Source organism: Physeter macrocephalus, chromosome 6, assembly GCF_002837175.3.
Source record: "Physeter macrocephalus isolate SW-GA chromosome 6, ASM283717v5, whole genome shotgun sequence".
In the NCBI taxonomy this organism is placed as follows: domain Eukaryota; kingdom Metazoa; phylum Chordata; class Mammalia; order Artiodactyla; family Physeteridae; genus Physeter; species Physeter macrocephalus.
Genome location: NC_041219.1, coordinates 23,658,691 through 23,680,093, shown reverse-complemented (window position 1 = coordinate 23,680,093; position 21,403 = coordinate 23,658,691). Strand labels below are relative to the sequence as shown.

The 21,403-nt window shown below is 39.4% G+C and overlaps 1 protein-coding gene across 2 annotated transcripts in view; it reads left to right on the top strand.

Annotated features, from left to right (window-relative positions):
* POC1B (POC1 centriolar protein B) overlaps positions 1-18,754 on the top strand; it is a 110,742-nt gene extending 91,988 nt beyond the window's left edge. For both annotated transcript variants that reach the window (XM_024127302.2, XM_028490426.1), the window contains 2 exons: positions 15,023-15,241; positions 18,620-18,754. In XM_024127302.2, the coding sequence (XP_023983070.1) occupies positions 15,023-15,241; positions 18,620-18,724 (324 nt within the window). In that variant the 3' untranslated portion in view covers positions 18,725-18,754. The remainder of the gene's footprint in view (positions 1-15,022; positions 15,242-18,619) is intronic.
* The last annotated feature ends 2,649 nt before the right edge of the window (positions 18,755-21,403 follow it).

Sequence of the window (21,403 nt, the reverse complement as noted above, 5' to 3'; positions counted from 1 at the left end):
GTAGTTCCCGTTGTTTTTGGTGTCTGTCCCCAGTGGCTAAGGTTGGTTCAGTGGGTTGAGTAGGTTTCCTGGTTGAGGGGACTAGTGCCTGTGTTCTGGTGGATGAGGCTGGATCTTGTCTTTCTGGTGGGCAGGTCCACGTCTGGTGGTGTGTTTTGGGGTGTCTGTAGCCTTATTATGATTTTAGGCAGGCTCTCTGCTAATGGATGGGGCTGTGGTCCTGTCTTGCTAGTTGCTGGGCATAGTGTGTCCACCACTTCAGCTTGCTGGTCGTTGAGTGAAGCTGGGTCTTGGTGTTGAGATGGAGATCTCTGGGAGATTTTTGCCATTTGATATTACGTGGAGCTGGGAGGTGTCTTGTGGACCAGTGTCCTGAAGTTGGTTCTCCCACCTCAGAGACACAGCCCTGACGCCTGGCTGGAGCACCAAGAGACTTTAATCCACACGGCTCACAATAAAAGGGAGAAAAAATGGAAAGGAAGGAAGGGAAGGAAGGAGGGAAGGAAGAAAGAAGGAAAGAAAGAAAGAAAAAGAAAAAGAAAGAAGATAAAGTAGAATAAAATAAAGTTATTAAAATAAAAAGTATTAAGAAGAAAAATTTTTTAAAGTAAAAAAAGAAAAAACGGGACGGTCAGAACCCTAGGACAAATGGTGAAAGCAAAGCTATACAGACAAAATCTCACTGAGAAGCACACACATACACACCCACAAAAAGAGAAAAAGGGGAAAAAAATAATATATCTTGCTCCCAAAGTCCACCTCCTCAACTTGGGATGATTCGCTGTCTATTCAGGTATTCCACAGATGCAGGGCACTTCAAGTTGATTGTGGAGCTTTAATCCGCTGCTTCTGAGGCTGCTGGGAGAGACCTCCCCCTCTCCTCTTTGTCTGCTCTTCGCTCAGACAGGACGGGGTTAAAGGAGCAGGTGATTCAGGGGCTCTAGCTCACTCAGGCCGGGGGGAGGGAGGGGTACGGATGCGGGGCGAGCCTGCGGCGGCAGAGGCCAGCGTGACATTGCTCCAGCCTGAGGCGCGCCATGCATTCTCCTCTTCAGGCTGTGTTCACGCCCCCAACCCCAGTCCTCTCCTGGCTTCCGACCGAAGCCCGAGCCTCAGCTCCCAGCCCCGCCCACCCTGGCAGGTGAACAGACAAGCCTCTCGGGCTGGTGAGTGCTGGTCGGCACCGATCATCTCAGGCTTCTTGGTGGTGGCAGCAGCAGCCTTAGCGTCTCATGCCCGTCTCCGGTGTCGCGCTGATAGCCGCGGCTCGCCCTGGTCTCTGGAGCTCCTTTACGCGGCGCGCTTAGTTCCCTCTCCTCGCGCACCAGGAAACAAAGAGGCAGGAAAAAGTCTCTTGCCTCTTCAGCAGCTCCAGACTTCTCCCGGACTCCCGCCCGGCTAGCCGTGGTGCACTAGCCCCTTCAGGCTGTGTTCACGCCCCCAACCCCAGTCCTCTCCTGGCTTCCGACCGAAGCCCGAGCCTCAGCTCCCAGCCCCGCCCACCCTGGCAGGTGAACAGACAAGCCTCTCGGGCTGGTGAGTGCTGGTCGGCACCGATCATCTGCAGGAATCTCTCCGCTTTGCCCTCTGCACCCCTGTTACTGCGCTCTCCTCCGTGGCTCCGAAGATTCCCCCTCTGCCACCCGCAGTCTCTGCCCGTGAAGTGGCTTCTAGTGTGTCGAAACCTTTTCTTCTTCACAGCTCCCTCCCACTGGTGCAGGTCCCGTCCCTATTCTTTTGTCTCTGTTTATTCTTTTTTCTTTTGCCCTACCCAGGTACGTGGGGAGTTTCTTGCCTTTTGGGAGGTCTTAGGTCTTCTGCCAGCGTTCAGTGGGTGTTCTATAGGAGCAGTTCCACGTGTAGATGTATTTCTGATGTATCTGTGATCTCCGCGTCTTACTCTTCCGCCATCTTTTCTCCTGAATCTTGTGTTGGTTTAAGCCACTAAACTTGTGGTAATTTGTTACAGCAGTGGTAGGAAACTAGTATCTCTAGCACCTAGAATTTTCCTGGCACGTAGGTGCTAAATAAAAACAATTTTGTTTGAATAAATGGTTTGTCTTCATCGTTTTATATCCCATATAAAGATTACTGGAGTTTCTAATCCCTATTCTAAATGTTATTGTTTAAGATAAATGATCCATTCTTTCTTGGAAAAGCAATATTTGCTTTTATTTTTTCCAGGCAAAAGGTATTTTTTGTTATCCTAGTCTATTTCAGGCAGGCATTTTATAAGTGTGTGTGTGTGTGTGTGTGTGTAGTGATTTTAAAAATCTCAGAATGTCAGGAATGGAACAGACTTTTAAAGAGCATTCAGTTTGAATTTCCTGATCTGATGTTTGTATACTTCTCACAATATCCCTGACAAGTGATCATCCCTAGTCTATTTTAGCACCTTCAGTGATGGGAAACTCACTTTAGCTAGAGGGATCAAGACCACTTTTGGATAGACTTTTCTGACTTTGGTCTGTTTTGTTCTCTACTTACAGAATTAAATCAAAACTAGAAATGTTAAGTATAAGCCTAAACTGACTTATTTTAACCCATTTATTAAATATGTATCTGCAGTTCAGGTCACTGCTTATCTTTACACTTGAAGTACCTCCCTTTGCATGTTCACACTTGTCAGAAGATCCTTATGCTATTTCACCAGAAACCATCAAATATACTTTTGGGAGATAAAAATCAAGAAGTGATTTGCAGTTAAGTGATAAATGCTTCCATTGCTCCCTCACTGTGCCTTTGAGGAGGACTTTAAGATAGTAATTTTTAGTATAGAATCATACTGGCTTGACTTTGGGTTTATATCAATATTTCACTCCAAATACTGTCAAATTATTAATATTTACATTTTGAGGATGGCTCAGCAGATGCAGGACGGTCAGTTGAATTCAGTTCAACAAATGTTGAGCCCTGTATGTGTCTCATGCACTATGCTAGGCACCTGAGGAAGAAAGATGACCAAGTTATGGCTCCTACCCTCAAGAGAGTAACCCCCATGACCTGGTAGGGAATATAGACATGAAAGCACAAATATAATGAGAAGTGATGAATGCTCTACTAATGGCATGAACAGAGACTTATGAGAGTGTATGGTGTTAGAAAATATTCTAATTTCACTCCTTTATGTGTAGCTGTCCAGTTTTCTCAGCACCACTTATTGAAGTGACTGTCTTTTCTTCGTTGTATATTCTTGCCTCCTTTGTTGTAGGTTAATTTACCATAAGTGCATGGGTTTATTTCTGGGCTTTCTATCCTGTTCCATTGATCTGTATTTCTGTTTTTGTGCCAGTACCATAGTGTTTTGATGACTGTAGCTTTGTGTATAGACTGAAGTCAGGGAGCATGATTCCTCCAGCTCTGTTTTCCTTTCTCAAGATTGTTTTGTCTATTCTGGGTCTTTTGTGTTGCACACAAATTTAAAAATTATTTGTTCTAGTTCTGTGAATAATGCCATTGGTAATTTGATAGGGACTGCACTGACTCTATGATTACCTTGGGTAGTATAGTCATTTTGACAATATTGATTCTTTCAGTCCAAGAACACGGTATATCTTTCCATCGGTTTGTGTCATCTTTGATTTCTTTCATCAGCATCTTACAGTTTTCAGAGTACAGGTCTTTTGCCTCCTTGAGAGTGAAGTGGTGCCAGTGATTAGTTCTGACTTGCCAGCCCAGACAGTGAGTGGGTAAGTAGGAAGGGTAGTAGAAGGGGGAGAGAAGAGGAGAGGAAGAAAGAGAATAAATATAATGCATGAACTTCCATATGTAATTGGGCACCACAGTATCTTGAATGTTTCATTGTTAATCATATAAAGAGTAGTAGTTTAAATGTGTAGACCTTGATTACATTGTTGAATGGTTAATTTCCCAATAAAAATTTACTTGCAAATGCCACAATTTTCACTTTCTGTTGATGCATTAAAAGAATTCATTCTCTAATGTGACAAATGAAACTTTATGCATTAAAATTAATCATGGCATTTAAACAACCTGTTGAGTCATTTGTCCCCAGAATGTGACAGGTTTTATATATAGCTCTCAGGACTATCAAAGTAGTTTTCATTAGTCAACTCTATTTTTTACTCTATTGTATATGTTCAGAGGGCAAGTGGAGCCTTTTAACCTGTAAAGATAAGGATTTCTTAGCCACACACTTCATTCTGTGCACTTGGTGAGGCTGTATTTCCCATCTTTGAGATGGCAACCATGAGTTTATCCAAGGAGAACTTAAGCGTGGTAATTGCCCTGCCATCCATTTGAAGGAATTGGTTCCCTGGAGAACTGTAAGCTCCGTGAAGGAAGGTACCATATCTGATTTGTTCTTTGCTGTAGCTTTAATGCCTACGTATAGGAGGCCTTCGTTTGCTGAATCAGTCAATGAATGTTATTGTTACCCTGCTGTACTTCGTGTCTGCAAAAAAGTAAGAGGTAAGGGAACATGTGTGATTTCTTCCTTTTATGGACTTCCAAAGCATTTGTTCTTTTAGTCATTTGCTTGTGTTTCTTATTTATTCACTGCCAGTATGTGCCAGGCACTGCAGGGGATCCCGGCCTTGCTCTCTCTTAATTCTCTCCCCATAATAGAGACTCCTCCTTGATTGCTGGTATCACATTGTACTCACATTTAACATTGGTAAATGCTTAGTATAATGTCAGTGTTCAGTAAGCATTCACCCAAAAAATGAATATTAGCAACTCTGAAGTAGGAGAGGACCTCAATGTATTGGGAGCAAGCAGGTACTGCAGCCTCATTTTCTAGACTTTTAATAACCCAGAATCTTACACATATTTTTTTCCTTTTTTTTTTTTTTTTAATTTTATGAATGAGAGCATTTAAAACTTCCCCAAGCTGTGCATCTTGCTCTTTTCCTTTACAAACAGGAAGCAAAGGCAGGCTTGGTCGGTGGGAAAGAATCTGCTAATATCTAGGTCCAAATAGCTTTGAGAGACCAGAGAACAGATCTGTCAGTTGGCTAATGTGGGATGGTGATCTCGTACTTTTTTTCTCTCTGCCCATACCCTTTTCCCTTTTCTATTCATCTTTATGTGTCATATGATACTATATATATATATTTTTTGGTCCCAAACAAGAAAACTATTGTTAAGGTTATTGGGATCTTTTCCTGCCTAGACTGTCTACGGCCTTAAATCTTTCTTTGCCCATTTCCTATTGCCCTTTCTTCACTAACCACCCTGACTGCACTCTCCCAGGGTTCGTTGACCAATTTGTTAATTAGATTGAGGCCTTTTCCCACGAAGGGCCAGAGCTGCTACTACAATAAAATTATAGTTATATTTGCAACCATGTGTGTACATACTTAGGTATGTTGTGATCTGTGTAAAAAAGACTGTCCTGGTCATAGAGTCTGGTTTCCATCTGTGAGAACGGTGATTAACTCTGCATGTGAGTGGTTAACATATTCAAAAATATTTACGTTTCTGCTAAATCCAGAGGGTACAGTGGTCAGAAGAGTAGGCATAGCACAGGCTAGTGAGGGAGACAGACAATAGAGAAGGAAAAGACAACTCTGATCAGTTATGGAAGAAGACATCAGGATGCCATGGTAGCCAGTAGGCAGACCACCTTCATTAGGGTGGTCAGGGACTACTTTTCTGAAGATGTGACAATTAAGCTGAAATTTGGAGATCAAAAAAGATTCAGTCATGCTAGGAGGGCAGAGAAGGCACAGCAGAAGCAATGTTAAAAAAAAAAAAAAAAAAAAGTCTGTCTTTTGAGCAGGAATTACTTATTTTAGGGTGAGGATGGCTGTGCACGGCCATCCATACAATGTCCCCAGTCAATGAAGTGGCTGCCTAGGATCAGGAATGCAGACTGTGATTGTGAGACAGGACTTCTTGGTGAATTCTGCAGATATTCTCTACTCATTTTTACACTGCTTTCATTTCAGTGTTTGCCACCAGCCAATAGCTGGGGACCCAGGTAGATAAGTGCTGTAGGTTGTTTTCTAAGTTCCTTTAGCTCAGGACATGAATAAGTAGGTCATAGGTGCTTCTGGGCCCAGCTAATGAGTGGCATTAAAAATCCTTTACGTGAACTTGCTCTATGATCTATGCTTGCTAGGAGTTTTGCTTCTGAACATTTCAAGGACAGTTTTAGATTTTCTTCATCACACAGAGTTAAGTAATTCAAAGCATTAGTAATAGGATTCTTTGGGGGGGGTGTGGATTTTAATGACTGCTTTCTGCCCAAAAAAGTCATTTTCATTCAGGTATTTTAGGTTCAGACCCTAATATTGTCAGGTATATCACAAAGGTGGAAAACTGGGGGTACAGAGCATACCTGCTCAGAGACCAGGATGGTTTTGGAGATAAACATAGGCCTGGTATGCAACAAAACAAAAGTAGAAAAGATAAAGTACCAAATGACTGAAGGTACCAGAACATAAGCTTCAGGAGAGCTGAGTCTTGGGTCCTGTCACCCACTGCTGGGTTCTCACCATTGAGAACTGTGCCTCACACAAAGCGAGGCTCCAGAAGTATTTGTTAAGTGAACAAACAAAAAGAACCTGAGCAGATCCACTCAGCTGGGTAGGAGTACTAAGATGTGTTTTATGAATATTTTAAAATAAGCTTGAACTGGGGGTGGTGGATTTTGAGTTTGTTTTTATTATTTTCAACAAATGAATTAGTAAGATGATGACAGGGAAATTTGAAAGTTTCATCTTCCTAAAAATGGTTGGGAAGATCATGGAGAACAGTGGCTTCGATCCCAAGGTTTCAATACCCAGAGTGCCTTGGCATCTCTTAGATCTATGATTGGTTATGTTTCATACACCTTTCCTACCTCTGTGAGCTTGGGCAGGTTATTTAGTCTCTTTGAAAAATGAGAATATTAGTAGAACAGAACATACCTGATAGGGTTATTGTGAAGATTAAACAGTTAACATGTGTAAAGCACTTGAAACAATGCCAAGCACACAGTAAGCTCTGTACATGCTGATTTGTCACCATCATCATCACCACCACCATCATCATTAGAAGTACACTTGCCATGTTTGAGGTACCTTCTGTCTGGAACTCTCATATGCCAGTGATAACCAGGAATGAAAAACTGATTAAAATTTTTAAAAATTCTGTGGTTTCTGGGATGCATATATTTGGATTCTTTGTTTTTAAAATAGCTTTAATGAGATAATTCACATACTAGAAAACTTGCCATTTTAAAGTGTACAATTTAATGATTTTTAGAATATTCACAAAGTTGTGCGACCATCACTGCTGTCTAATTTTAGAATATTTAATCACTCCAAAAATAATTTGAGTATTTTCATCACCCACATACCCATTACCAACCTCTGCCCATTCTTCCCTCCTCCCAGCCCCTGGCAACCACTAATCTCAGTCTGTCTTCCTGTATTTGTCTATTCTATTTCATCCATATGGAATCACATAATATGTGGCCTTTGTGTATGGCTTCCTTAACTCAGCCTACTGTTTCCAAGCTTTATCGTGTTGTAGTACGTATCAGTACTTCATTCTTTTTTTTGTGGGTAACTGATATCCATTGTAAGGATAATACCATATTTTGTTTTTCCATTAATTATCACAACATTCTGATGCATACAGGTTGTTTCCATTTTATTGGCTATTCTAAATAATGCTGCTGTGTATTCATGTACAAGTTTTATGTGGATATATGTAAAGGATGTCATTTCTCTTGGGTATATACCAAGGAGTGGAATCACTGGGTCGTAGTAATTCAATGTTTAATGTTTTGAGGAATTTTTCCAAACTGTTTTCCAAAGTGACTGCATCATTTACAATCCCACCAGCAATGTACGAGGATTCAAGTTTCTCTACATCTTCACCAACACTTGTTATATTCTATTTTAGTCATCTAATGGGGATGAATTGGTATCTCATTGTGGTTTTGATTTGCATTTCCCTGATAACTAATGATATTGAGCGCCTTTTTATGTGCTTATTGGCCATTTGTGTATCATCTTCTTTAGAGAAATGTCTATTCAAATCCTTTGGCCATTTTTAATTGGGTTGTCTTTTTATTGTTGAGTTGTTAAGAGTTCTTTATACGTTCTCACACAAGTCTCTTATCAAAAACATGATTTGCAAATATTTTCCCCAATTCTGCGTGATTTGTTCCCACTTTCTTGTTACCTACTTTTCAAAAATATTTGCTTATTTATTTGGCTGCACCGGGTCTTAGTTGAGACATGTGAGATCTTCTTTGCTGTGTGCAGGATCTTCATTGTGGCATGCGAACTCTTAGTTACGGCACGTGGTATATAGCCGCCTGACAAGGGATGGAACCCAGGCCCCCAGCATTGGGAGCATGGAGTCTTAGCCACTGGACCACTGGGAAGTCCCTCTTGTTGTCTTTTGAAGCACAGAAGTTTTATGTTTTGATAAAGTCCAATTTGTTATTTATTTTGTCATTTGTAGTTTGGTATTGTATCTAAGAAGCTTCAGTCTAATCCAAGGTGAGGAAAATTTACTCCTATGTTGTCTTCTAAGATTTGTATTGTTTTAGCTCCTATAGTTAACTTTATGATCCATTTTGAGTTAATCCTGTACATGGTGTGAGGTAGGGGCCCAAATCCATTCTTTTGAATTTAAATACACAGTTTTCCCAGCACAGTTTCTTGAAAAAGACTATTATTTTCCATTAAATTATCTTGGCAACCTTGTCAAAAATCAATTGACCGTATATGGAAAGGTCTATCTATTCCATTGATCTATATGTCTGTCCTTATGCCAGTCCCATGCTATCTTGATTACTGTAGTTTTGTAGTGAATTTTGCAACTGGGAAATGTGAGTCTTGAACTGTGTCCTTCAATATTATTTTGGCTATTCTGGGTTCCTTGCTTTTCTATATATATGCCTTTTAAGACCAGCATGTCAATTTCTTTTAAACAGGCAACTGGGATTTTGATGGGGATTGTATTGAACCTGTATATATCAATTTGGGGAATACTGCCATCTTAACAATATTGTCTTCTGTTCCATGAACATGGGGTATGGAATGTCTTTTCATTTATTTAGGTCTTTAATTTCTTTCATTAATGGTTTATTTGTAGTTTTTGGTATATAAGCCTTGCCCTGTTTTTGTTAAATTTATTCCTAAACATTTTATTCTTTTTGATGCTCATGTAGACTGAGTTGTTTTCTTAATTTTATTTTTAGATTTTTTTTGCTATATGTTTGGAGGACTTGTTTTATTGTGGTAAAATACACATATCATAAAATTGACCATTTTAACCATTTTTAAGGGTACAGTTCCCTGGCATTAAGTGTTCACAATGTTATGTACCCATCACCACTATTTTGAGATCTTTGTCATCATTTCAAACAGAAACTCTGTCCTCATTAAGCAATGGGTACATAAGCTCCATGTTTCTTCTCCCCTCCAGCTTGTGGTAACCTATACTCTCTCTGAATTTGCCTATTCCAGGTACCTCATATTAGTGGAATCATATGGTATTTTCTTTTGTGTCTTGTTTTCACTTAGTATGTTTTCAAGGTTCATCCATGTTGTAGCATGTAGTAGAATTCTATTTTTATGGTTAAATAATATTCAATTGTATGTGTGTACCACATTTTGTTTATACATTTATCTATTGATTGATTGGTACTGGGTTGTTTTTATCTTTTGACTATTGTGAATAATGCCACTATGAATATTGGTGTACAAGTATCTGTTCAAGTCCTTGCTTTCAGTTCTTGTGGATATATACTCAGGAGTGGAATCGCTAGATTGTACGCTAATTCTGTGTTGTAACCTTTTGAGGAATAGCCAATGTTTTCCACATCAGGTGACCATTTTATATTCCCACAGCAATGCATGAGGGTTCCAATTTCTCCACCAATGCTTATTATTTTCATTTTTTAAAGTAATAGTTTATTTTTTTATTTTATATTGGAGTATAACTGATTTACAGTGTTGTTTCAGGTGTACAGCAGTGATTCAGCCATATATATATGTGTGTGTGTGTGTGTGTATATATATATATATATACACACATTATTTTTCAGATTATTTTCCCATATACGTTTTTACAGAACATGGAGTAGAATTCCCTGTGCTATAAGTAGGTCCTTGTTGATTATCTATTTTATATATAGTAGTGTGTAGATGTTAATACAAAGCTCCTAATTTATCTCTCCCCCTGACCTTTCGCCTTTGGTAACCATAAGTTTGTCTTCAAAGTCTGTGAGTCTGTTTCTCTTTTGTAAGTATGATAACCTTTAGGTACATCCATGTTGCTGCAAATAGCATGATTTCATTCTTTTTTACGTCTGAGTAATATCTCATTGTATGTATGTACCACATCTTCTTTATCCATTCATCTGTCGATGAACATTTAGGTTGCTTCTGTGTCCTGGCTATTGTAAATAGTGCTGCAATGAACAATGGGGTGCATGTATCTTTTCAAATTATGGTTTCCTCCAGATATATGACCAGGAGTGGGATTGCTGGATCATATGGCAGTTCTGTTTTTAGTTTTTTAAGGAACCTCTATACTGTTCAATTTTTTAGAATAGTTTCAGAAAGACAGGTGTTAGTTAACTCTTCTCTAAATGTTTGATAGAATTCACCTGTGAAGCCATCTGGTTCTGGACTTTTGTTTGGAAGATTTTTAATCACAGTTTCAATTTCAGTACTAATAATTGGTCTGTTTATATTTTCTATTTCTTTCTGGTTCAGTCTTAGAATATTATACCTAAGAGTTTTTCCATTTCTTCTAGGTTGCCCATTTTATTGGCATAGAGTTGCTTGTAGTAGTCTCTTATGATCCTTTGTATTTCTGTGGTGTCTGTTGTAACTTCTTTTTCATTTCCAATTTTGATTTGAGCCCTCTCTTTTTTCTTTGAGTCTGGCTAAAGGTTTATCAATTTTATTTATCTTTTCAAAGAACCAGCTTTTAGTTTCATTGATCTTTTCTATTGTTTTGTCTCTATTTTTTATTTCTCTTCTGATCTTTATGATTTCTTTCCTTAGTACTAACTTTGGGTTTTGTCTGTCGTTCTTTCTCTAGTTGCTTTAGGTGTAAGGTTAGGTTTATTTGAGATTTTTCTTGTTTCCTGAGGTAAGACTGTATCACTGTAAATTTCTCTCTTACAACTGCTTGTACTAATAATTGGTCTGTTTATATTTTCTATTTCTTTCTGGTTCAGTCTTAGAATATTATACCTAAGAGTTTTTCCATTTCTTCTAGGTTGCCCATTTTATTGGCATAGAGTTGCTTGTAGTAGTCTCTTATGATCCTTTGTATTTCTGTGGTGTCTGTTGTAACTTCTTTTTCATTTCCAATTTTGATTTGAGCCCTCTCTTTTTTCTTTGAGTCTGGCTAAAGGTTTATCAATTTTATTTATCTTTTCAAAGAACCAGCTTTTAGTTTCATTGATCTTTTCTATTGTTTTGTATCTATTTTTTATTTCTCTTCTGATCCTTATGATTTCTTTCCTTAGTACTAACTTTGGGTTTTGTCTGTCGTTCTTTCTCTAGTTGCTTTAGGTGTAAGGTTAGGTTTATTTGAGATTTTTCTTGTTTCCTGAGGTAAGACTGTATCACTGTAAATTTCTCTCTTACAACTGCTTTTGCTGCATCCCATAGGTTTTGGAACATTGTGCTTTCGTTTTCATCTGTCTAGGTATTTAGTGATTTCCTCAGTGATCCATTGGTTGTTTAGTAGTATATTGTTTAGCCTCCACGTGTTTGTGTTTTTTACAGTTTTTTTCCTTGTCGTTGATTTCTAATCTCATAGTGTTGTAGTCAAAAAAGATCCTTCGTATGACTTCCATTTTCTTAAATATACCAAGGTTTGCTTTGTGGCCCAGCATGTAATCTATCCTGGAGAATGTTCCATGTGCACTTGAGAAGAATGTCTATTCTGCTGCTTTTGAATGGAATGCACTATAACTGTCAATTAAGTCTGTCTGGTCTGATGTGTCATTTAAGGCCTGTGCTTCCTTATTTTCTGTCTGGATCATCTGTCCATTGATGTAAGTAGGGTGTTAAAGACCCCCCCCCCCCATTATTGTGTTACAGTCAGTTTCTCTTTTTATGGCTGTTAGTGTTTGCCTTATATATTGAGATGCTCCTATGTTGGGTGCATATATATTTCAATTGTTATACCTTCTTTTCAGATTGATCCCTTGATCATCATGTAGTGCCCTTCTTTGTCTCTTGTAACAGTCTTTATTTTAAAGTCTATTTCTTCTGATATGAGTATTGCTACTCCAGCTTTCTTTTGATTTCCATTTACATGGAACATTCCCTTTCAGTCTGTATGTGTGCCTAGATCCGAAGTGGGTCTCTTGCAGACAGCATATATATGGGTCTCATTTTTGCATCTATTCAGCCAGTCTATGTCTTTTAGTTTGAACATTAAATTCATTTATGTTTAAGGTAATTATATGTATGTTCTTATTGCCATTTTGTTAATTGTTTTGGATTTGTTTTTCTAGGTCTTTTTTCTTCCCTTCTTTTGTTCTCTTGTGATTTGATGACTAACTTTAGTGTTGTGTTGGGATTGCTTTTTCTTTTGTGTGTGTGTGTATCTATTGTAGATTTTCAGTTTCCAGTTACTGTGAGGTTTTGATATAGCCATATATATATATGTATACACACACACACAGACACACACACACACACGATTGTTTCAAGTTGCTGGTCTCTTAATTTCAAATGCATTTCCAATATATCCTGCATTTGTACTCTCCTCATGATTGCTGGTTTTGATATCATATTTGTATGTGGATGACTTCTTACCTTTATGTTTGCCTTTATCAGTGAGCTTTCCCATTCGTAATTTTCTCATTTCTAGTGGTGGCCTTTTCTTTTCTGCCTAGAGAAGTTCCTTTAGCATCTGTCATAAAGCTGGTTTGGTGGTGCTGAATTCTCTTAGCTTTTGCTTGTCTGTAAAGCTTTTGATTTCTCCCTTGAATCGGAACGAGAGCCTTGCTGGGTAGAGTATTCTTGGTTGTAGGTTTTTCACTTTCATCACTTTAAATATATCATGCCCCTCCCTTCTGGCCTGCAGAGTTTCTGCTGAAAAATCAGCTGATAACCTTATGGGGATTCCCTTGTATGTTACATCTTGCTTTTCCCTTGTTGCTTTTCGTATTTTCTCCTTGCGTTTAATTTTTGTCAATTTGATTAATGTGTGTCTTGTTGTGTTCCTCCTTGGGTTTATCCTGTATGGGACTCTGTGCTTCCTGGATTTGGGTGACTGTTTCCTTTCCCATGTTAGGTAAGTTTTTGGCTATTATCTCTTCAAATATTTTCTCAGGCCCTTTCTCTCTCTCTTCTCCTTCTGGGACCCCTCTAATGTGAATGTTGGTGTGTTTAATGTTGTTCCAGAGGTCTCTGAGAGTGTCCTTATTTCTATTCATTCTTTTTGCTTTAATACGTTCCATGACAGTGATCTCCACCAATCTGTCTTCCAGCTCACTTGTTCTTCTGCCTCATTTATTCTGCTAATTGATTCCTTCTAGAGTATTTTTCATTTGTTATTGTATTGTTCACCTCTGTTTGTTTTATTTTTAAATCTTCTAGCTCTTTTTTAAACATTTCTTGTATCTTCTCGGTCTGTGCCTCCATTCTTTTTCTGAGATCTTGGATTATCTTTACTTTACTATCATTACTCTTAATTCTTTTTCAGGCAGATTGTCTATCTCCACTTCACTTAGTCATTCCTCTGGGGTTTTACCTTGTTCCTTTGTCTGGAACATATTCCCTGCCGTATTGTTTTATCTAACTTCTTGTGTTTGCAATCTCTGTTTCTGAGGCTGCAGGTTTGTAGTTCCTCTAGCTTCTGGTGTCCGTACCCTGGTGGGTGAGGTTGGTCCAGGGGTTTGTGGAGGCTTCCTGGTGGGAGGGACTGGTGCCTGCCCACTGATGGGTGGAGCTGGGTCTCTTCCCTCTGGTGGGCAAGGCCATGTCAAGGGGTGTGTTTAGAGGTGGCTCTGGGCTCAGGATGACTTTAGGCAGCCTGTCTGCTGATGGGTGGTGTTGTGTTCCCACCGTTTGTTGTTTGGCTTGAGGCATCCCAGGACTGGAGCCTGCAGGTTGTTGGGTGGGGCCAGGTCTCAGTGCCAAAATGGTGACCTCCGGGAGAGCTCACGCCAATGACTATTCCCCAGGGCCTCCACCCCCATCGTCCTTGTCCCCACAGTTAGCCAAAGTCAATCCCCGCCTCCCCAGGGGACCCTCCAAGACCCGCAGGTAGGTCTGGCCTAGGCTGCTGTGGAGTCACTGCTTTGCCCTGCATCTCAGTGCACATGAAACCTTGTGTGGGCCCTCCAGGAGTGGAGTCTCCATTTCCCCCAGTCCTGTGGAGCTCCTGCACTCAAGCCCTGCTGGCCATCAAAGCCAAATGCTGCTCTGGGGGCTCCTCTTCCTCCTGATGCCAGTCCCCCTGGCTGGGGGGCGGCCTGACATGGAGCTCAGAACTCTCCCTCCTGTGGGAAAACCTCTGTGATATAATTATTTTCCAGTTTGTGGGTCACCCACCCGGTGGTTATGGGATTTGATTATACTGTGAATGCGCCCCTCCTACTGGCTTCTTCTTTGTCTTTGGATGTATCTTTGTGGTAGGTTCTCATCTTTTTTTCGATTGTTGTTCAGCAGTTAGCTGTGATTTTGGTGTTTTCATGAGGGGAGGTAAGCTCAAGTCCTTCTACTGTGCCATCTTGTCTCCTCCCCATAGAAATCAAATAATAGTCATCTTAATGGATGTGACTTAAAAATCAAGAATTAGCATGTAACCACCTTTTTAATGGTAGAACACCTGCTCTTTCACTCTTTCAGACAGATACATACAAAGTATATTTTATTGAAAAAAAAAAAATCAAGGAAAATTGTGAATTTCATCTATCCTTTTTTAGCCTTTTTTTCCTTCTTATAATTGTAATCTCCATAATTTGCTATAGTTGAAGATGAACAATTAAATGAAAGCTGGGCTTTTAAAAGAGGAATGTTGAAAACTTTAAAGTTTGGAAAATATAACTCTTCCTATCTTTTCTATGGTGTCAAAGACAACAGAAACCACTGTTCAAACTCTACCAGACAAGGGTGAAGAGATCTGTGGATATTTCTTGAACCCTTCTTTAATGTCATCAGAATGTTCACCTACAACCTTGAAAAAGAAAACAGAAGAAATGAGTGACCTCCCTTCTGAGAGTCAACGAAGCATACCGCTCGCGGTGACCGACGCGTTAGCGCATATTATGGAACAGCTCAATGTTTTGACACAGGTGGGTTGGCGCGCTTTTCACTTGGGGGTAAGAAGTACAAAATCCTAGTTACAGAAGGTTGCAGAACTAGCAGAGCAGGGAGAAAATTTTCTTCCTTAGCAATGCAAGCTCAAAGGTGGTAGTTAATATAGCAGCGCCTGCTGTGCTGAGCTTGCTCTAAACCTTATGGAGGCAAATTCAGAGCCCATGCACTCATATACATGTGTGCATACACACACTGTACTCTATCTGACATCTGAGTACCACAAGCAAATGGGGGAGACCATGTACTTCATGCTACAAATGTATTATTTGATTTTGGACAGTAATGTTTTGCCGTAAGAATTTCTGATGCCATGTATTCAGATTTGGACATTATCAAAGAAATATTTAGGGCAATAAGAAAAATGTATTGGGATTAATCATTTCGGTTAGAATGACATATTGGCAGTGCTTTAGTTTTTCACTCTGAAGAAGTTCTCTGTCCAATGTATAACTTCCCTCATTCCAAAGCTCCTTATGTTGATGCTCTGTTCTTCTGGAGGTGAGGTTTCCACATTCCCCTTTTAGAATATTACCCAGTTCTTTGATGCCAATATACTTTTGCAAGAAGGGATACCATGGATCTTAGTATATCAAAGGTCTTCCAACTCTTGGTCAGGAAATACAGATGTCATTTAATGGAAGTAAGTAAGTGGTGTATTAAGATGGATACATCAGAGGTTGCCCTTCCAGCTCTGCTCAGTGTTTCCTTTGAAGAATTCTTATTGTTCCTCTTTGATAAATACAATGAGGATACTAACATTTGTCAGAGCAGACACTGTCCGAAATTACAGAAAGAGGCTATAATGTGAACTAGAGAAGACGTCAATTACTTTTGCAGAATTTCAAGTTGAAATTGCTCATGCATTGAAATCATCTAATTCTTATTCTCAACCCTGGCTGTACATTATAATCACCAGGGCAGTTAAGAATCATCCAGATGTCCAGTTCTCGTCTCCAGAGAATTCAAGGCCCTGGCATTGGACTTCTAAGGTTCCATTTTGGGTTAAGAGCCAGTAATTACCCTTTAGATAACATCTCAGGGCCTTGGAGTTAAGGGATGTGGGTCATGACAAATTGTGGGAACAAGCCTTGTGAGACCTTGGAGTCATAAGATCTGTTCAATGAAAATCATAGGAAAATCATCAATTTTTGCTTTGCAGTATTGTGCTAGAGGAGACTTTGTGTTTTTTATCAGACTTTCCTTTAAAAGGCAGTTGTTCTCTCAGCTTCATGCCAGCTTTAGTTTTGGTTGGCCTGTTTCCCAGGGCTCTGGTTTCCTCACCTGCACTGTCACATTGGGTGGCAGGTCCTCTTTAGGGTCTTTCCATCTTCTACTCTGTCTGCTTTGTGACTCATTTTGCCTTCTTTTTTCCTGATTCAAGGTTAAATGGATCACTTTAAACTTTATTGAAAGTCTGTAATTTTTTACTTTTAATTTTGAAGGACTTTCCTTCAAATATGAAAAGTTAAAAGCAGGCACAGCACACTTGCAAAATGGGAACAGTGTGAATCTGTGGGCAAATAACAAGTAAAATAAACACATTCAGATTCACTTTAATTACAGATGACTGAACATCTCCTAACCCAGTGGCAGTGCTTATAATTCAGTACAGATTGTAGTATCACTTTCTCATTATAACTTTTAAGATGGTTGGAAGGTAAGTGGAGTTAACCAGTGTTAAAGGTGTTGATAATACACATATCAAAAGCTTTTGCATCTTACATTGTGATAATATACGTAAAGTATCAGGCAAAATGCTTGGCACATAGTAGTCACTCAAGAAATAGTAGAAAGTATTCTCAGCATTGCCGTTAATTTCAATGAATCATGATCTATATAGTATGGAATATGAGAGCAAAAACTATTAGATAATTTTTTTTTAAACTGATTACCTTCAGAGGCTGGTAGGGAATTAATTCATTATTTTGAAACTTGTCAACTAAAGTAACCAAGCATTTATGTTGCTTTTCCTATATGAACTGTACTACCAGGTAACCAAATAATATATGAGAGAAGTGTCTTGTATAAATTATCCCAACTAATAAATTTTTTAAGTGATAGAATATCACTGGCAATCTCTAAGAATCGATAGATCTAGGCATTAAGTAGCTACTAACAACACAGAAAAAGAAGCAAATGTTATTATTGTACCCTCAAAAGAAAGAATAGTCTTACCAAGCCTTTGAATCCGGCTTCCAATTTACATAAAATACAGAGGGTAGAAGAACAGATTAAACTGTACCCAGAGTACGCAGTCCCTAAAATCCAGACTGGTAGAGGTGCTGCAGGTCAAATGGCCTGAACCTGTCAAAAGACAAATTATAAAGAAAATAAATGGAGAGAGTGGGGATCTGTAGATTAAAAGACTTTAAATGACATCAAATCTTGAAAATGGGTAAGATATAGTGTCTAGGGATGTACACTTGAAAGATAAAACCATAAAGACCTGCAGAAAAGTGATTATTATAATGGTCAGGATAGGGGCTGTTATGGGGGAAGGTGCACGCAAGGCACCCTGGGGTGGCTGGCAGAGTTCTAGTTCTTGACCTGGGTGTTGGTCATAAGGGTGCTTTTCTCATGAGAGTTCATTAAGCGCCACATGTTTTTTGTGCAACTTCCTGAATCTATTTTATCGTATAGTTTTTTTTAAAAGATAAAAGACTGAAGATGAAGTAGACTGAAGATGAAGTAGTCTATCACAATTAGATTTAAAAGTAGTCGCACGTGTGCGTGTAGTTATATCCTCACTTATGAGCTGAAGGAGTTAGAATAGCTAAGATTCATGAAGGCCTGTGTGCCAGGCACTAGCTTAAGCATTTTACATGCCATATTTCATTTAGTCAGTCTTCCTAACAACGCTATGAGTTGCTATCTTCTTCTGGGTGCAGAAAGGGGTAGCAGTCATTATATTTTCAAAGTAAGCTAGGTACCAGCTGTCTAGGGTAATATAGGTATGATCCGTCATGGATTGATTGTGACAGAATGACCAGTGATGCCATTTAAGTAGCGGTGGGGTTATGTGGCATTCCATCCCCACCTCCCACATTCCATGTCGCCTGTGACACTACCTAACATGCCTCGTGTGGCCTCTTCTCTGGCATCGATGCTTTAGAAGATCAGACTTCAGAATTGCCTACAGAGGCTTGATCCTTTACTCCGTTTTCCTCAAACTGCTTGACAGTGCTTTGCCTTGTGTTAGGGCAGAGAAGCGGGGCAAGTTCTGGGGCTCATTTCTGAGCCAACCTCCTGGCAAAAGGGTGGCATTCCAGTTCTGAAAAAGACCAATGCTGAGATTATCATCATCATCCTCACCACCAGGTCACCAGGCATTTTTTTGTCCTCCTTTTTTGCAGACTGTTTCAATCTTGGAGCAGCGACTGACTTTGACAGAAGATAAACTGAAAGACTGCCTTGAAAATCAGCAAAGGCTTTTCAATGCTATCCAACAGAAAAGTTGAATAGAAAAATATGAGCAGAGGCACGAGAAACGAACACATGTACACGTACTCAGGAAGGCAGTACAAGATGCTTTATGCAACACAACCATGTGCTAATTACCATGGCATTTCTTAAAAGGGTGAGCAACAAAACAAAAGGCAGAAAAGGCATAATTAAGGACTAATTTAAAAATTAGTCAAATCAATGTCGAGGACTAATTCAAATCATTACCATTTATGACTGCAGTAATAAAGTGATATGCATTCAAGTGGCTCTGTATTTTCCCCCATATTATTTTAAATGTCAGTTTTCATTATTAGTCCAAATCCTGCCAGTAAAGTAATCAAATCTCTGTAATCTCTGTATTGCATTGTTATTTCAAATTGACCATGTTCAGGCAATTCCTTAAACAACTGGTGTACTTCTTTAGTGTAAACAATACCCTTGGGGTGAAATAATTCACTTACCTCTAAAATAGCATTTTGGGGCTTCCCTGGTGGTGCAGTGGTTGAGAATCCGCCTGCCGATGCAGGAGACAAGGGTTCGTGCCCCGGTCCAGGAAGATCCCACATGCCGCAGAGCGGCTGGGCCCGTGAGCCATGGCTGCTGAGCCTGTGTGTCCGGAGCCTGTGCTCCGCAACAGAAGAGGCCACAACAGTGAGAGGCCCACGTACCACAAAAAAAATAATAAAATAAAATAAAATAGCATTTTGTATGCAGAGAATGAGTTAATGATCTGATTTGTATTTCCTTCCGTTAAAAAAAAAAATTCTTTACCTATGCCTTGAAAAGATCTCATACAACTCCCAAACCGCAGACTTTCCACAGCAAGAATACACTTATTTTAATTAGCAACAGGACATACGGCAGGGGGTTTCGATTTAATTTATGGTATACGTTGTTTATTCGTTGACCAACCTGAAGGAAAATGAAGAGTTAGAAATATGTAAAGTGCACGAATCTGCTTCTGTAGATGAATGCACTGAATGATTTGGGTTGTATCCAAACCTGTGATCTCAGTTTACGAAGATTAAGTTATTAGTGCAGAATCCTCAAAACCCAGAACGATGCAACAGCAATATTTAAAAATATACACACGTGTATGTTCACATTCTTCAGAAATGTTTAGGGTGATTTTGTAGCTGAATATAAGTACTTTAAAAGAACATTTGCATCGTCCTCCTATTTTTTTTTTAATGAATTGTGATTTGAAACAAAATGAAAAGAGCCAGACATTCTAAAAGATCTTGGTTTTAAATTAAGAATTTTATCTTAAACAAAATAAGAGATTAAATTGAAAAAAACTGAATTTAGTTTGCATTTCTGTTAACCTATATCTAGAACAGAAGGTAGGAGAAGGCAGTCCACATTTATGATGCCTGTAGGCATAACATGGGGAAAATACTGTCTATGCTTTGGAGAAGAAAAAAGTCCTATTTATCTAGGAGTCTATATTTAGAAATTTCTCAAAGCAATTTTGATTGTATTTATGAGGTGATTTTGTTTTATCATCTCGTGTGTTTTAAGTGACTTTTTAGATAATACTAAGTGTGAACTTCTAGACAGTTTCAAAAGTTTATAAGATTAAGTGGCACTGTATTTTTATAACCTCATTGAGAAGACTAAGAAATGAAATGTCATACCAATTTTTGTCTACTTTTTTAATGCTTCAAACAATAAAGACATTTTACCTTTAAAAAAGTTGTTTCTTTTTAAATGATTAAAATCTAGAAAAGCTAGACTTCTTATCTAGCTCACTCAACTTTAACCTTCATAACAATCTCCCAGAGAAGTTGTCAAAACAGTTCCGGCCCTTTGCCCCGGGTTTATGATTCACTAGGTCTGGTCTGGTGAGGCCCAATAATCTGCATCTCTAACAAGCTCACAGGAGATTTATGCTGTTGGCCTCAGGCCCACACTTTAGAAACCACTGACCAGCTATAGCCACTTCCTGCAACATGGTATTGCCACACCTTTTACAGTCATAGAACTTTATAAGTGATATAAAAACAGTGATGACGTAAGTTTAAAAGCCTTGACACTTTTTCAGGAGGGTTATTTTATAAGCCCCCTCACACCTCTTTTATGCTTTTGAGGCTTCTTTTCTTCAGATGCCAGCCTCTCATCTGTCCTAGCTGCATGTTCACTGCATGATCAACATCTCCACTTGGACATGGCAGGCAGTCTCTGAATATGTCCAAAGCCAAACTCTGCTGCACCTCACCCCCACCCACAGCCAGCTCCTCCCCTTGTCTTCCCATCTCCATAAATGGCAACTCTCCATTAGGTGCTCAGGCTGAAGACCTCAGAGTTATCCTTGAATCCTTGGTCTCACTCTCCACTCCCATTCCTTCAGCAAATCTCATGAGAACATATGAAACACCTGATCATTTCTCACACCTCCATCAGCCACCAAAACCCAGGCCACCATCATCTCTTACCTGGATGACTGCAGTGCCTCTTAACTGTCTCCCACTGTCACCCCTGCACAGCAGGCCACAGTGGTTCTTGAAAAGCCTGAGTTCATACCATACGACCCAGCAATCCCACTACTGGGCATATACCCTGAGAAAACCATAATTCAAAAAGAGTCACGTACCACAATGTTCACTGCAGCTCTATTCTACAATAGCCAGGACATGGAAGCAACCTAAGTCTCCATCAACAGATGAATGGATAAAGAAGATGTGGCACATATA